Source organism: Microtus oregoni, unplaced genomic scaffold (genome assembly GCF_018167655.1).
Source record: "Microtus oregoni isolate MIOR12 unplaced genomic scaffold, Mior012 000086F_ref0000336, whole genome shotgun sequence".
NCBI classification, from domain to species: domain Eukaryota; kingdom Metazoa; phylum Chordata; class Mammalia; order Rodentia; family Cricetidae; genus Microtus; species Microtus oregoni.
Window position 1 is genome coordinate 3,101,622 of NW_024544552.1, and position 17,241 is coordinate 3,118,862.

The 17,241-nt window shown below is 42.3% G+C and overlaps 1 protein-coding gene across 1 annotated transcript; it reads right to left on the reverse strand.

Annotated features, from left to right (window-relative positions):
• Nucleotides 1-361: 361 nt before the first annotated feature.
• Cd84 (CD84 molecule) lies at nucleotides 362-15,322 on the reverse strand. The gene is given in 8 exon segments (XM_041643567.1): nucleotides 362-542; nucleotides 1,445-1,507; nucleotides 2,637-2,728; nucleotides 6,366-6,503; nucleotides 6,864-7,115; nucleotides 14,852-15,190; nucleotides 15,267-15,285; nucleotides 15,287-15,322. Coding segments are annotated over 8 exon segments (1,005 nt in total). The 3' UTR covers nucleotides 362-476.
• Between the last annotated feature and the right edge of the window lie 1,919 nt (nucleotides 15,323-17,241).

Sequence of the window (17,241 nt, forward strand, 5' to 3'; positions counted from 1 at the left end):
GGCCGTGCATCAGGTTTCCTTATGCATGTTGAGTCTGCAGAGAACATCCAAGTGTCCAAAATATTAACTGGTATCTTCCCACAGCTGTCGGGCAGTGATGCTGCAGCTAGAGCTGACAATCCCAGCTATCTTCAGTCTTGTTTAAATGTGAGCGACCTTGATGATTTCATCCAGTGTGCCATAAAATAACTCTTCTATCTTCTGTGATGGGGAGAAGTTTGGGAGGTACCATGTTAGGGACTCTGTCTTGCTTCTTGCATAGAAAGGATTTGATAAGTAAGGACAAGTGTCCATAAGTCCGTTTGGGTACAAGTAATGTCCAATAACAGAAGGTTTCCTGCTCTGGCTGGGTGTGTGGAGGTGGTGAGTTGGAATGCCATGGTATGGGACAGCCAGAGAAAGTCTTGGTCTCCAGGACACCTGTCCTATTGCTGCTTGTAACTTCAGTTCCTGGTGGGAGAATGCTATCTGCTCACCTAGACGATAATTTCATTACCCAAAGCCTTGGGAAGTCTGTCATCCTTCGTGTTGTGTTTCCACACCTGTGCAAGAGAGGGAAATATGAAAACATGTTAGCTGAAAGACGTGGCTGGCTCAGTCCAGTCCCAAGAGGTAGTTAAGAAAACGGCACAGGGTGATGTCTTAGATTTTGCCAGTACTTAGGGAAATGGGGATGGCCAGGCTATTTCCTTTGGTGAGCCCTTTCCCTTTGCTCTACGTAGCTCGAATAATAAAAACCCAGAGACAGATATTGGGGTTCAACCTGAAGATCAGAAAAAAAAGCAGCCAGTCACTGGTTCTTTTCTCTATCTCAGACAGAAATGGTGATCCTGCCTTCACGAATCCTCAGAATGAGACTGGGCCTGAGAGCTGTCTCCTCCCGCCTTTTATTCCTCTCTCATGCTGGGGTTAAGGGTGTGTACCACTTCCACCCAGCTTCTATGGCTAACTAGTGTGGCTACTGGGATTAAAGGTGTGTGCCACCATTGCCTGGTCTGTATGACTGTAAAACAGGGTGGCTGTTTTACTCTCTGATCTTCAAGCAAGCTTTATTTACTAAAATACAAATGAAATGTCACTATAGCTCCAGTCACCCCATTTGGGAACTTCAGGGAACTTCTTAACCCAGAAAAGACAAGTAGAAGGGAATAGGGGTATTTGCCATTGGTTTTGATTGTTAGGCTTCAAGCAACACCCAGGCTGCATTATTTGTTCCCAGTTCAGCCTTAGTTCATTCCATTTTCACCTCCACATAAAGACAAGGAACTGCCGGCATCTCATCACTGCTAATGTCTCGTGTGACCTAGTACTTAGGATGCTAGGAGCAACTTTTTCCCATTGGCTCGAGAAGACTTGAGCTTGCAGTCAAGTATTAGTGGATGGGATTCACCAGGGTAGGCAGAACAAGTGGGAAAAGAGAGTTAAAAAGCCATACAGGATTTACCTTCTCAGAAGGCTGCACTGAGGAATAAATGGTGCTCATTGGCTCTTCCTTGCGGGGCAGCACCTGGAAAAGAGGTGTTTTCCCTCTCAGTGAGATTGCAGAAGACAGTCCTTAAGAGTCCCCCTTCCCAATTCTACTCTCTCCATCTCCCATTTCTGGTCCCACTTTACTGGGTAGCCTCCTTTACAGGATTTACCTTCTCAGAAGGCTGCACTGAGGAGTAAGTGGTGCTCATTGGCTCGTCCTTGCGGGGCAGCACCTGGAAAAGAGGTGTTTTCCCTCTCAGTGAGAATGCAGAAGACAGTCCTTAAGAGTCCCCCTTCCCAATTCTACTCTCTCCATCACCCATTTCTGGTCCCACTTTACTGGGTAGCCTCCTTTTCTGGCATCAGCTCTTGTTCCATCCAACTTTGGATCAGGTTAAGGTAGAGATAAGGATGATGGGTGGCAGATGGGTACAGCTTTGTAGCAAAAAACCCTCCAAGAGCCAAGAGGAGGATTCTGTGTGGTTTAGACTGAGTCTTGCTCAGTTGGGAGTTTAGCTTTCTGTGAGTTATGTGAATCTCTATTCTTATCCCTGGCAGATCAAGCAGAGGGACAGACTAACCAGAGAAGCCCTAGTGTCTCTCTTTGGTCCTTGGCAGACTCCAAGGGAACAGGCTTGTGGAGGCACTGAAGGTGATCTTTGTGGAGGCAAAGCACAGGCAGGCAGTCAAAAGGCAAAAGGTGTGGGTCAGAGGGAATAAAGAGTCTGAGAAATCAAGCTTCAGATAGACCAGCTAGTGCAGTTCCAGGGTGTTCATCTTTAGTTATACATCCTTGGAACAACCTTAGCAATGACTTTGCCCTGTCGGAACCCAATAGCATCCTTTGTCTCACGATAAGGACTCCTTCGTTGTTTAATCCCATCAGAGAGAGCTTCTTAGACACAGATCACATCTAAGCCATGACTACTCCATGTGAAGCTCAGGGTTTTATACCATGGAAGCTGCCATGAGGAGAGAATGAATTATGCTTGCTTTCATGGGGAGATCCGTGGCATCATTGCCTTAGCATAGTGTCTCTTGGCTGGTTCCTCCAGATTCTTGGCTGTAGCTTCTTTCTATGCAATGGCAAACAGCGGGCAATTGTTGCCCAAGACTCCTATTCTGCAGGTAGTGGTAGGATGCATTCATGAGTAGCATCAGCTCACCTTGGCCTCAGGGATTTCATCATAGATTCTGGACTCCATGGGATGAGCATTTCTTGAAACTTCAGAGTATGCTGTTTCCTTTGAGACATTACCTGCCACAAATAAACATAGTCTGTGAAAGGCAGACAGGGTTTTAGAGACTGTTTAGTTTTATTTTATCTTTCTGTGGCAAAGAAATAAAACCCAGAGGTTAAATGGCCCCCACCCTACAGAGAAGGGTGCTTGGACCAGATGGTCTTTTCATCCCAAGGATTACATGTGTGATAGAACATATCTCATTCAAATTGCACCAAAATCCCAGTGGGAATTCTTTTTTATTCCTGAAGTCCAGTTTAGCCTAAAGAGACTCTTTCCAGCCCTGTATGTAATTCAAAGGTAGCTCTGGCATTGATGACCATGCATGGCTAGTGGACTTTCCACGTCAGGGTCTCAGTTGTTTAACCTGACTGATTCTAATTATACTTGGTGCTTGATTATCCTGGTGCATAGCTGACTATAACCACAAGCATTCATGAGATAGTTAAGCATCTATTAAGCTTTTTGTTTGTGCCAGGCTCCATAGGAGGCCCCAGAGAAACAAAGGAAGGGTACAAAGAGCCTTAATTTTTAAGAATTTCTGAGCTAGATGAGGCATTAATCTTTTTGTTTAGTATCAACACAGTGTTTTAGGGTCAAGTTGAAAAGAGATAGCCAGGATTTTGTGCCTTCTTATTACAGGACACCAAAATAGGTACAAATGATGGGTCAGATCTGAGATTACCCCAGGGCTCAGTAGTTCAGAGCTAGTCTGGTTTCTGCCCCAGACTCAGTAAGGGAGCCGGACAAAGCGCTCTCAATTTTATTCGTGGGTGCAAAAAATAGTCTGTCCCCATTTCTCTGTCTCTGTCTCTCTATCTCTGTCTCTCCTTACTCTCTCGGCTGTGAGAAGAAAGATGTTTCTTTGAGTAAACGTGGAGATCAAGCCTGAGGGATGATGACATTCCCTTTTGTAAATCTGATTGAGTTATGATGCATGTCATAAAACCTTTCCCTTAGAATGTCTCCTCTATACCATTCTCAGGCCTGCCAATTATACCCGCAGGAACTAATATTTACCTAGTACCAGGGGCCGGGCTGACTATTACATGTGTGTAATCTCCTTAATAAGTATATGCAGTAAATCCCATTATTATGGCTATCTTACAGCTGAGGAAATGGAATCTTAGAGAGCTAAAATAACTGGTCAAATAATAGTCAAGATGGAATTCCATGTATTTTGTCACAGTAATGAGAAAAGTAACTAGTACATCAAGGGTCTACTTTGGTAGGACTTGAGGAAAGGAAAAAAAGAACAGTGCCCCCCCCCCTTTATAGTTTGTAAGAATGAAGGGCCACTTTGTTCTTAAGGTGTAGTGCAGATGGCAGCAGCGCTTGTCCAGGGCAATGTGCACGTATTGTGAGGGCTTAGTCTATCCTCTCCTCTCTCACTCCTTTCCCCCATTCAAGCATTGCTGTTGCTCGCCAGAGCAGGTGGGAGCAGAGCAAGTGGTTGATGGTGCTTTTGCCGACAATTTCTGGCTCCTGGCAATACTTCCTAATCCCAAAGGTCCATAAGTCATCTAGGTTTCTCCTGGATGGTGAGTCCTCTCCTTTTCCTTCTGACCAGCAAGTGTGACACTGTAAAATTTTACCTTCGGGGTTGCTTTGACTTCACCAGCTGGAGAGATTTGACTGTTGAGTGAAACCAAATTTAGTCTCCATGCACCAGGAGAGTCTCTGGTCTCTTATATTTTTGGTTGTAAGCCTAGCCTTTCAACGACTGACCGAGCCATTATCTCTCCAGTCTGAGAGTCTCTGTTCTCAAGCGACACCTTAGCTTACAAGCACATCTCCATGGAGATAGTACAGCACAGCCAGGTATTGTCCTTGACACTAGGGTTCTGTTGCTCCCTCAAATGGTCCATTCTGAGTAAAAACGTCACCTCTAGTAGGACCCACACGATGGGTCTCATGCCCATTATTCCCTTTGACTTAGCCCTGGGATGTATTCTGAAGAAGTGGTTCAAATTTGAATCACAGATTATCAAAAGAAAATACCTCCCCTAGTTTTACTTTGCAATAAAACTCGACCCTTAATATCCACTCTCAGGTCAAGAATGCTTGTCACCTCATGGAACACTGCTGTAAAACTGGGTATTAAAATTCAATCTCTTTTGTCATAATTTAGATAAGGACATAGATCTCCTATATTTAAGCTTCATGGCCTCATCATAGTCCTCAAGCTGCAAGAGGGATGTTGGATGTGTCTTCCTAGATTGTCTCACAATAGTCCGTCTCCTTTAAAGCCAACCGTACACCCCTCTAAAGGTGTGGGACTTGGGAGCATGGAGCCTAAAAATGAGGTAGATTGAAGTCTCAAGCAATAGCCAGCTTTATTCAGAGCACCAGACAGTTTGTACTCTGAGGGTTAAGAAAAGTCACCCGAGTAAAGTGTACAGTCCCAAGGGCAAGCCGCATGTGGCAAGAACATGTTTTCCACAGAGGCAAATAAACAAATAACAACAACCAGTTGTGATGAATGACCTGAAGTGAACTCTCTCCTATCCCCACTCCGGGGAGGAGCACAGGAATACATTCCAACAACCGAATAAACTGGGGTCACAAGGCTCTTGTTTCCTTGAAGTTTTCTCCCAAGCACTGAGAGTTCTCCTCACATGACTCCATTCCTGGACCACGCTCCAGCAATCAACCACAGGCGACATCTTTGATCACCTTTCCTTCCCTGCTCACTAGCCACTCTGTCTAGCAACTCTGCTTCCTCCCCTCACTCCTTCCTCTCTTCATGTGGAGTTCTCTCCAACCGCCATCTTTCCTTACCCAAGTCTTTCCCCCTCACACAATCTTAAGAGCTTCATATAGGGAATCCAGGGAAGAATGAAAAGTCATCCTCTCTTCAGAGAACATTCTTCCCTTCACAATGTGGCTAATGGATACCTTTGCACCATTTGGATGCATATGTGCACCAAGCTTCTCTGGATATTAGATAAAACCTTCAAAAACTAGACGAGGGATCCCAGGCTCCTTTCTTCACTTTATGAGACACAGTCCTCCAGGTCTTTAATAACCAGGAGGATCTGTATCTATATATCTATGCATCTATCTATAACATATACACACATACATATAGATATATACATATGTATATGTACAGATCAACTAGATAAAGCGAACCGGCCTCTGAGGGATGGATTCCTTTTGAAGAGCATGTGCAGCTGAATTTCCCAGTTATTACCCCTTGTGGGTCAGTTCACAAAAGAACTCTCATTCTTTCGGGCCCTTGTTTACTTAGCCTTCTGGCACAATTGATATCCTTCAGATTAGAAGCCTTTAACCTCCACAAGGCATTGTCTCAGGAGTATCAACCCTTACTATCAGTGTTGGCGCCTGACTCCAGTATGATGGCTTCTCAGCCAATGAGTTTTGTCCTCTAACTTCTTGCCACCTCCTTCTCTAAAGTACTACTTACGTCCTTTTAGCCTTGTGGTTCTACAACCCTATGGCGGATCAGAAACCCCAACCAGAGACCCTTGTCATCCCCATCAGCTCTGAAGCAGCTCTAGTAGAAACAAGACTAGCAAATGCTCCTTTGGCTTTACCACTATGGTTCCCAAAATGATACGCTTCACTCCATCCTGGCTAAATAAACCACCTCACTCCTGGGGAGAAAGAAAGCCCATTCTCACATTTTACCTTCCAGGTCAGTCCCATCGTGCCTTCTCTTGTAAAAATAGAATAGAAACACTGAAAATGGAATGAGAACAAGCAGAGGGAGAGCAACAGCCAGTCCACTTGGCAACACAGCATGGCGGAGGTGGAAGCTTGAAGTGTCTGGAAAGAGAAATTGTTGTGAGTCTTGGCTATCAGGAGACAGGGCTAAGATTCTGTGCAGGTTTGTCTACTTTCATGGCCATTGTCAAAATGGGATGTCCTTCAGAGACTGCCAAAGCTCTTCAATTTACGGTCTGAATCAGAGAGTCAACCAGGGGCTCTTTAAAACACCCGGGAATGCTTAGCACTCCCTAGAGGGCTTTGGTCTTTCTCCCAGTAGGCTACTTGGGTGAAGATACACCCGGGCTAGTGTCAGCATGGAGGAGGCAGAGGCATGTGATGATTAGTCAAAGGTTAAGCCTTGACGCTCTTCAGAGTGATTTCTGAGACTTTGCAGAAGAGACAGATGGAGCTGGTTACCTGTGCAGAGTTCCTGGGCAGTGACAGAGTTGGAGCTGTTGCTGACAGGGTTCTCGACAGTACAGGTGTAATTCAGTTTTTGATTCACAGGGGACTGGAAGATTTGAAGGACGTTGCTTCTCTCTCCAAAGGGACTCCAACTGTAGGTGACATTCTCTTCTTCTTTCTCCACAGAGCAGGTCAGTGTGACATTACAAGAATTGTTCACAAATGTTATTAAACTCTGTGTAATTATTGGTTTTCCAAGCCGACCTGTGAGGAGAAAATATACTAGCATATAGTGAGCTGAAACCAACATCTATAACCTTCTGAGAACCAATTGTTTACTTTTCAGGAATTTGTATGAGAGATGTTAATCACAGCATTAAAATTGAGTTATGACAACAAAGAAATTATACTAAAATTGTTTTAAAATTATTTTTGGTATTTTATTGTAGTCTGTGTGCTGGCGGTGAGTTACACACATTGCATCCATGCTCTGTAAGGACATACCAGCAAGCATATCCTTTCAACCCTGTAGATCTCAAAATCAGCCACAGAAGGTTTTTTAAAAATGTTTTTCCTAAACATATAGTTATCCTCTTGGCTAAGGGAAGTAGACCAAATTGCCGGGGAGAAAATGGGATCTTGGGGGTGGGGTGGGATGGGGGTAAGGGGAGATGGGGAGAGAAAAGTGAGAAGGGAAGGAGGGGGGACCTGGGGAAACAGGAGAATTGGGATAAAGGAAAGGTGGATAGGGGAGCACGGAACCACAATTCTTAGTTAAGGGAGCCACTTTAGGGTGGGCAAGAGACTTGACTCTAGAGGGGCTCCCAAGTGCCCAAGATGAGGTTCCCAGTTAGTTCCTTGGGCAGCTGAGGATTGGGAACCTGAAATGACCCTATCCTAGAGCAATACTGACGAATATCTTGCATATCATCATAGAATCTTCATCTGGTGATGGATAGAGATAGAGACAGAGACCCACACAGGAGCACTGGACTGAGCTCCCAAGGTCCCAATGAGGAGCAGAAGGAGGGAGAACATGAGCAAAGAAGTCGGGACCACGAGGCGTGCATCCACCCACTGAGACAGTGGAGCTGATCTACTGGGAGCTCACCAAGGCCAGCTGGACTGTGACTGAAAAAGCATGGGATAAAACCGGACTCTCTGAACATGGCGAACAATGAGGGCTGATGAGACACCAAGGACAATGGCACGGGGTTTTGATCCTACTTAATGTGCTGGCTTTGTGGGAGCCTAGCCAGTTTGGATGTTCACCTTCCTAGATATGGACGGAGGGGGGAGGACCTAGGACTTTCCACAGGGCAGGGAACCCGGACTGCTCTGTGAACTGGAGAGGGAGGGGGAGAGGAGTGGGGGGAGGGGGGAGAAGGGTGGGAGGAGGGAGAGAAGGGTGGGAGGAGGGGGAGGGAAATGGGGGGGCTGGGAGGAGGTGGAAACTTGTTTTTTTGTTTATGTTTTTTTTCTTCTTTTCTCAATAAAAAAGAAAAAAAAGAAAAAAAATGTTTTTCCTATAGTTATTTTTTTTATGTCACTCCCATTAAGCATTTAACAAGAACTTTTTTCTTTGCTGTTTGAGATTATGATATAATTACACCATTCCTTCCTTCCCTTTCCTCCCTCCAAACCTTAACATATACCCCTCCTTTTTTAAGTTCATGGCCTATTTTTCATTATTTGTATATATATATATATATATATATATATATATATATATTTACATACCTAATTTTTCACTTTTCCTTTTATTTGAAAATAGTTTCTTTTCTCATATGATACATTCTAAGAAAGGAAGGGAGGGGTGGTAGAGAGGAACTGGGAGGAGTAGAGGGAGAAGTTCTTAAACCACAAAAATTTGGAAATGTTGTAACTTTGGGTTTGATTTATTCTTTTGTCATTGATGTGCTTGAGAAAGCAATGAATAAAAGGTTACTAAAATAGATGAAACTTAAAAGCATATCATGTTTGTAGCCATTACATTGTTAATATAAAATAAAATATTATATTGATATAATATCTGTAAAACATTGTTTTTTGCCTCAGCGAAGAAGTTACTTATATTTAGGCATGTGGATAAATGCCTATAATCCTTGCATTTGGAAGTGTGACGTGGGAGGTTATGTATAAATTTGACGCCAGTGTGGGATGCTTACTAAAACCATTCAAAAACAAAACAAAACAAAAAAGACTGATTCTAAAAATTATGAGCATTAAAGGTGTGGTGGTTTGCATGAAAATGGCTCCCACTGACTTATATGTTTAAATGTTTAGTCACCAGGGAATGAAACTGAAATGATTAGAAGGATTAGGAGGTGTGGCCTTGTTGGATTAGGTGTGACTACTATTTCTTTGGGGATCTAACTTTGCTTATCTGTTTAAATTTCTTACCTGATCTTGGTTTAATTTTGGTAAGTGGTATCCACCACAAAAACTATCCATTTAATTTATATCTTTCAATTTAGTAAAACACAGGTTCTAAAAGTATATACTTAGGATTTTCTGGGTTTCGTAGATATCTGTTGTGCTCCCCATTTTCATTTGTGATTTTGTTAATTTGGATATTCTCAATCTGCCTTTTAGTTATTTTGGGTAAGTGCTTGTCTGTCTTGTTGGCTTTTTTTTTTTTTTCCAAAGAACCGTTTGATTCATTGACTCTTCGTATTGTTCTCTTTGTTTTTATTTTGTTGATTTCAGCCCTGAGTTTGATCGTTTCTTGCCAAATACTCCTCTTATGTGTGATTACTTTTAGTTCTAGAACTTTTAGGTGTGCTACTAAGTTGCTAGTATGAGATCGTTCCAGTTTTTTTTTTTTTTTTAATGTAGGCACTTAGTGTTATGAACTTGCCTCTTATACCTGCTTTCATTGTGTCCCAAGTTTGGGTATGCTGTGTATTCTTTTTTAAATTTTTTTTGCCATACCAAAGTGAGTTTATTGACATTCCTTGAAAATGTATGATGGAAGGGAAAGTGAGGCCTGAGTATCATGTAACATTTCTTTTGTAGATGTAATCAAAATCAGCCCAGTAGTATGGATGCCTGCTGTTAGTGGCTAGAACAAAGACTTGTAAACAAAATTGTTATGAACATTTCCTCAGATAATGGAAGCTGCAGGAAGTGGACTAATGGAACAATATTTACTCTATATACTACCTCTAGGTACCTTGTATCTATTAGAACAAAGGGACTACATGTCATTAACAGGAAAATAATACTTTCTCTTTTGGACCTTGTGATAACTGGAATAGTCATCCTGCACATTTATGATACAGTATTCCTGTAATTTCAATAACAAACACCAAAAAACGTAATAGTAATTATAATAATGACAACAACAACAACAACGAGAATTATAACAAAGCACCATATTTTGTTATGCAAGGTCCTAACTACTTTCATTTGAAAGGGTTTCATCTTGCCTGGGAAAACACTTGTGGTAACTTAGAAATTTTCAGAACCCAAATTTGAGACATGTGGCTTGACACATGGATTGCTAATGAGACTGCATACTGTTAGATGTTTCTTGGGAAACTCAGCTCGCTGGCTTGCCATACAAACATTCTTACTACTGAATGATGTAGCTTCATTATTAACAGGAAAAAATTGAAATCTTTCCTGATCAAAACTTGCCAAAATATCATTTAACGTTTCATTTTTTTCATTAACTTTCCCAAAATATTTGTGCTGAAATAGTGATGTTAGTAAAAACTTATCACAATGTTCTCCAGCTCATGCGCACAGGATGTCATAGAGCATTCAGTAGTTCTAGAATAGTTCTAACTGTGAAGACTCAATTTCTATCAGGGAGATTCCCATCTTCATGTTACTGAATATTGTCTCACAATAAAAGATGTTATACTCATAAAACTAGATATAAAAATCTTGTTTTAGTGTGTATTCATTTTCTTTAAATTCTAGAGTATCTTTAATTTCTGTCTTGACCCATTTCCCATTCAATAGAGAGTTGTTTAGCTTCCACGAGTTTGTAAGCTTTCTGTTGCTGTTGATAACCAGCTGTAATCTGTGCTGGCCTGATAGGCTGCATGGGGTTATTTTAATTTTCTTGTATCTATTGGGACTTTCTTTGTGTCTGAGTATGTGGTCAATTTTGGAGAATGTTCCATGAGGTGCAGAGAAGAAGGTATATTCTTTTGTGTTTGGGTGAAATGTTCTGTAAATATCTGTTAGATCCCTTTGGTTTATAGCATCAGTTAGCTCCAGCATATCTCTGATTAGTTTTTGTCTGGATGACCCGTCTATTAGTGAGGGTTGGGTATTGAGGTCTCCCATTATCAATGTGTGAGGGTCAATATGTGATTTAAGCTGTAGTAGTGTTTCTTTACAAACATGGGTACCCTTACGTTTAGGCATAGATGTTAACAATTGCAATGTCCTCTTGCTGGATTTTTTCCTTTGATGAGTATGTGGTGTCCTTCCCTCTCTTTTGATTAGTTTTAGTTTGAAGTCTATTTTTTTCAGATACCAAAATGGCTACACCAGCTTGTTTCTTAGGTCCATCTGCTTCGAATACCTTTTTCCATCCCTTTACTCTGAGATAATGTCTACTTTGATGTTGAGTTGTGTTTTTGGGGTGCAACAGAAGGATGGATCCTGTTTTCACATCCATTCTGTTAGTCTATGTCTTTTTATTGGGTAATCGAGACCATTGATATTGGGAAATGTCAATGATTGTTGGTTCCTGTCAGTTTATTGTTGCTGTTGGTAGTAGTGGTGTGTGTGTGTGTGTGTGTGTGTGTGTGTGTGTGTGTATGTATGTGCGTGTGCATGTGTGGTTCCCTTTTGATTTTGCTGCTCTAAGATTATTTATTCTTTGTGTTTTTATGGGTGTAGTTTACCTCTTTAGGTTGAAGTTTTCCTTCTAGCATCTTCTATAGGGCTGGATCTGTAGATAGGTATTGCTTAAATTTAGCTTTATCATGGACTATCTTATTTTATCCATTATGGTGATTAAAACCTTTGCTGGTTATAGTAGTCTGGGATGGCATCAATGGTCTTTTAGAGTCTACACCACATCTGTCTAGGACCTTCTGGCTTTTAGTGTCTCAACTGAGAAGCTCAGTATGATTTTAACAGGTCTGCCTTTATGTGCTACTTTGGTCTTTTACCCTTAAGGCTTTTAATATTCTTTCTTTGTTCTGTATATTTCATGTTTTTATCATTATGTGCTGAAGAGACTTTTTTTTCTGGCCCAATATATTTGGTGTTCTGTAAGCTTCTTTAGGTCAGGAAAATTGTCTTCTATGATTTTGTTGAAAATATTTTCTGGGTCTTTGAGCTGAGAGTCTTTTCCTTCCTGTATTCCTACCATTCTTAATATCCCAAATTCCCTGTACTTTTTCCAACATAATATTTTCATTGATTGTTTGGAAATTTCACATCATGCACCCCAATCACACTTTCCAGTCCTCTCAGGTTCGCCTCTCCTTGTGTCCCCCCCCCCCCCCAAAAAAAAAGAGAAGGAGAGGGAAGAGGAGAATGAAGAGGAGGAGGAGGAGAAGCAAAGTCCAACTTGTGCTGCCCACAGTCAAACTTCCAGTAGCTAGCCACTTGAAGAAAATTGAGTCCTTCTCCATCCCCACCAGAAGCCGCCAGTTGTGGAGAGCTACACTTCAGCAGACTTATCACAATTTTTAGCGCTCTCTTCAATGGTTCCCTGTCTAGGCTGTTACATTTTTTGGAGTGTGGAGGGGGGTAGGGCTTGTCACAGAAGCCTTCTGTGTCCCTCTTTCTCAACTGTGAGTCCACAGTCATCAATACCACAGCAAAAGCAGCTTTTCTTACCCTTTCTCTGTCAGGAACGTTTTCAATTTAAAATTTTCTTTTACTGGTGTATTCATTTTTTTCTATTATATTTTCAGTACCTGGTATTTTTCCCTTCCATTTCTCATATTTTGTTGGTGAAATTTGCCTCTGTATTTCTTGTTCAAATTCCTAAATTTTTCATTTCCAGAATTCCCTAGTTTGGGTTTTCTTTATTGATCCTATTTCTATTTTCAGGTCTTGAAGAGTTTTATTTGTTTTTTTTTCCCACTGTTTGTGTTTTCATGGATTTTTTTTAAGGGATTTATTAATTTTTTTTTTTTGAGGACTGCTATCTTCTCCTCCAGCCTTCCTTTCCCCAATTCATCCCACTATCCCATTCTCCTACAGGAGTCCCAGAAAACACCAGCAGGCATTCCCTGCAAACACACCAGTTGAGCAGGCCAGGGAGACAGGTAAGCCAACTGAAGACCTTCACCAGTACCCCCTCTCCTCCAAACCCAATGCCCCAGTCTCATAGCCGGCTCTGCAGCAGAACACCTGCTGCAGCCTTCCTTCTAACCTCCCACCCACCTGCATCTCTGTGGAGCCCACAGTCCTTTCCTCCCATCCTCCCTCTCCCCACCTGTTGCTTTATCCTAGCTCCAAACTCCAGCAGGCATCCCTGCTAATCCACAGACCACTTCTGCCAGGGAAGCACGTAGGCTGTCTATAGATCTTCCCCTCTCCTTCTGTTTCCCTAGATACAGCCCTCCCCCGTCATATCCCCAGGGTTATAGCAGACCCTCTGGTGTGACCCCTCTCCACTGTCTCCCCCGATTCCAAGGAGATAAAATAAGCAGGTGCTGGTTGAACAATCTCCCTTCCTCTTTCCTGTGAACCCCTTCAGATCCCTATCCCATCCCAGGTCCTAAGTGTCAGTTCCCAATACCCAGAAACACATTTTACCTGAAACCTTCAGTAGCCACAACTATCAGGTCCAAAGAAAATTTTCTACTAGACAACACATATCCATCACACTCTCTGAAAATTCAGAAAGGAAACAGAAGCTAAGGAGCAAAACACCCATCCAACAAAGACAAATCCCTAGATCAGCACCTAGACTTATAATCATCCCTATCCCAGATACCTAGACACCAGCATGAAAACACAGTCAATAACAGGCAGGGCAATCTGACTCCACTGCAGCCAGGCAACCCTACCACAGCGGGCCTTGACTATTCCAACATAGCTGGAGCCCATGAAAAAGACCATATTTATCTATTTTCAGAGAGACTTTGTGTGTGTGTGCGCAAGCACGTGCGTGCGCACGTGCGTGTGAGTGTGTCTGTGTGGTGGGTATTGGTGTAGACATCGTGGTGAAAACCACAGTCTCATTTCACTTTCTCAGTAGGAACAGAGATGCTATCTGCACAAGCTGCTCGGTAGAGAAAACCAGAGTCAGGGCTGACGGTTCTCCACTCTCCTGAGCTGAGACAATCTTGGGATGCTACACTGAATTAACTGCCTCGATTGTGATATCTACACATATGATTAAATTCTATAGGACCACAAGGGATTCTATTCCTGACTAAGTGCTGGTACAGCTGGAGCCTCCTAAGTAAGCTCTGCAGACCACACTAACATCAGTTTCCTGTTCTGCACTTGCACACCCAGCTGCAGTTCTGTAAGTATTCACATGTCCAGGAGGAGAGTTCAACCAGCATCTGCTTATTGCATCTCCTTGGAATCGGGGAGACAGTGGAGAGAGGTCACCTCAGAGGTCCCATAGCACAGGAGATGAGACTGAGAGTTGGGTCTGGAGGAACAGAGCAGGGGAAGTGAAGGACACACAGCACCTCCTTTTGTGGGTCTTTGCACTTTCCCATGCATTCTGCAATTATTTTGAAACAAGAAGCTTTTAAAAGACCACTTGGCAGATGGCGTCTTACTAGATTGTCATAATAACTCTTGCAAATTAAATAATACGATTGTTGGCATTTTATAAGAAAGGGAAATGAAGATCCAAGGACAAGTTCTGCTGGAAAAACAGTATAGCTGAAGTCTGTGCTGTCTAGCACTAAAGTTAGACCTTTGGAAGTGCTGACATGCTTATACAATTGTGAGTATGAAAAGAGTTAGGGAATCATTTTCAGAAATCTGGTGTGCTTTAGGTCAGAAACTCCAAAGCAAAAGGAAAATTCACCCTTTGTCCTTCCATAACTTACGGTAAATATGAAGATGGTAGTGTTTTGTGGTGGTGGGAATATTCTCTATATTTATGTCTGCTTTGTAAGTTCCTGCATCTTCCATTCTCAGGCCTTTAATGATTAGGTCATAGTTCTGTTCTATGACATCTATTCGTCCTTCAAAAACCGCCTGGGTCACAATAACTTCAGGTGGTGTTCCTTGGAGTCTTGCTTTGACAAAAGCAACGGATGATTTAGAGGTCCAGGCAATGTTCTTAACTTTCTGTGGTTCTTGAATATTTAAGGGGAAAGTAACTGACTCCCCAAGAATTCCATCCACCAGACGCGAATCTGCATCTTTTCCTGCTGCTTCAGACCCTGAGGATATAAATAGAAAACAGTAACCATCAGACTGCTGAACCTCTTTGTGTTCCTTCTCTGTCTCGAGTATCACTGGGGAACTTACTCAGACACTTGCTCATCCTGTGTCTTGACGATGTCTTCTTTCATTCTAGGTATGTTTTTCTTCTTTTTTGTTTTGTTTTTTTGAGACTGTGTCTGTGTGTGTGTAGTCCTGGCTGTCCTTGAACTAGCTATGTAGCCCAGGCTGGCCTTAATTTCAGAGAGATCCACCCGTCTCTGCCTCCCAAGTGCTGGAATTAAAGGTGTACAACACCACTGCTCAGCTTACTCTAGGTATGTCTAATATACTATGACAAGCAAAATTTAATTAAATATTTGCAGTGTTGTCTGAAACAAAACTGTCCCTGAATGAATACATGTGTTCATTCATAAATGGATGAATGAAGAAATGAACTTAGCCTATTTGGTAAGCTGCTTCCAGAGAGCCCAACACAAGAGTGAATTTTAATACTTCCCTCTGTTAAGTAGTTAAACAGGTATTGTGGGACATATGCTCAATGGAGGTTGGGAAGATGGAAGTGAACAGAAAAGATACCCCCAAAACCATCAACTTAGGGAATAATTTTGTCAGAACCTGGAAGAACTCTTTGCATTTATCTTCCAAGGATAAAAGAAAAAATGTAACATATTTTTGAAGACCACAGTAAAAAACAAAAAGCAAACAAACAAAGCAGTGACTCACATACTCCAGGAACTGTCCCCAACTCTTCTACTACTGGGTAGAAGGATCAGAAAAGGGACACACTTGATATCTTGGATATAATGAAGGTTTCTGCTCTTTTTCCCTTGAATGCCTCCTAGTCTTCAGAATTTATGCATCTATTATAAAGCAGTAGTAACATGTTTTAATACAGCAGCCCCGTTACTGTGGCTTCTTTAATGATCAGGAGTGTTTGAGATTGGCCGGGAAGTATGTGATAGTGTCTATGACATGGGAACTGACCAGTCACGAATCACGAACGACTAGCTGGGCTGTTTTGATGTGAACTGGTTATATGCAAATCCCAAAGGTCGATTCATGTTTCTCACATAAGTGGATTCAGGTTAACCCTAAAGCTGACACAGGGCTTGGACAGAGGGTCTGTTGTGAACGCAAGTCACTAAAATGAAAGAATTTCTCAGCATGGTGGGGCTCTCACTATGGCCACTTTTGCCCTTCAGTTCAGTAGCTACTGCAGGAGCCCAGGACTGCTAAGATGATTCTCTTTCCTTTTGGGTCAGTGGGAAGGTCTGCCCTAAGGAGGAAATACTGGTAACTTAGTTGGAATGGGCAAGCCAAGTCAACATGTTTCAGGACACTACAGCAAGTAAGGGTGGGACAGGAGGAAAGTAGGGACACTTACCTACCAACATTTTTTAAGTGCTAACTACCCATCCATGCTGTTAGGAGCTCAGAGATAATAGGATACTCCTATAGCCCCGAGGAACCCACAAAATATAAGAGGAAACATGATGGGTGCCAAATGGAACAGATGACAGGAAGAAAACATAAAGAGAGCATAAAGTTAGGCTAATGCTGTCTGTAGCAGCCACACTTTGTAGAAATCCAAAACATCAATTGTTACCAGATAAATTATCCCACTGGGCTGGTAGGGTTCACAGAGGGCACCTGGAATATCCTAGCTTGTGTCTCAAGTGTAGCATGCCAGAGGCTAAGCTTAAAGGATTCTGAATTTGTTTTCTGGTGCTGTGTGACTTCCAAATGCTTAACACATTTCAAACAGAGAGCCCCAAATTTTCTCTTTACACTGGGTCCTGCAAATGCCATAGCCAACCCCTGTCTCAGATTGCTTACATGTTTCAAGGCTTTTTTGAATGGAGGTTCTATGGATGAGCTGCCGTTCTCCTCTTCTGGTTTAAGTTAGGCATGAGATGAGCCAGATACAGGATATCTAATTCTGGCTATGTTCTATGTCAGAGCCCATAGATGTGGATCTATTCCTCCTTGACCAAAGGTCAGAGAGTTCAGCTATATTCTTGTTCCTTCATGACAAGGAGGTTTGAAC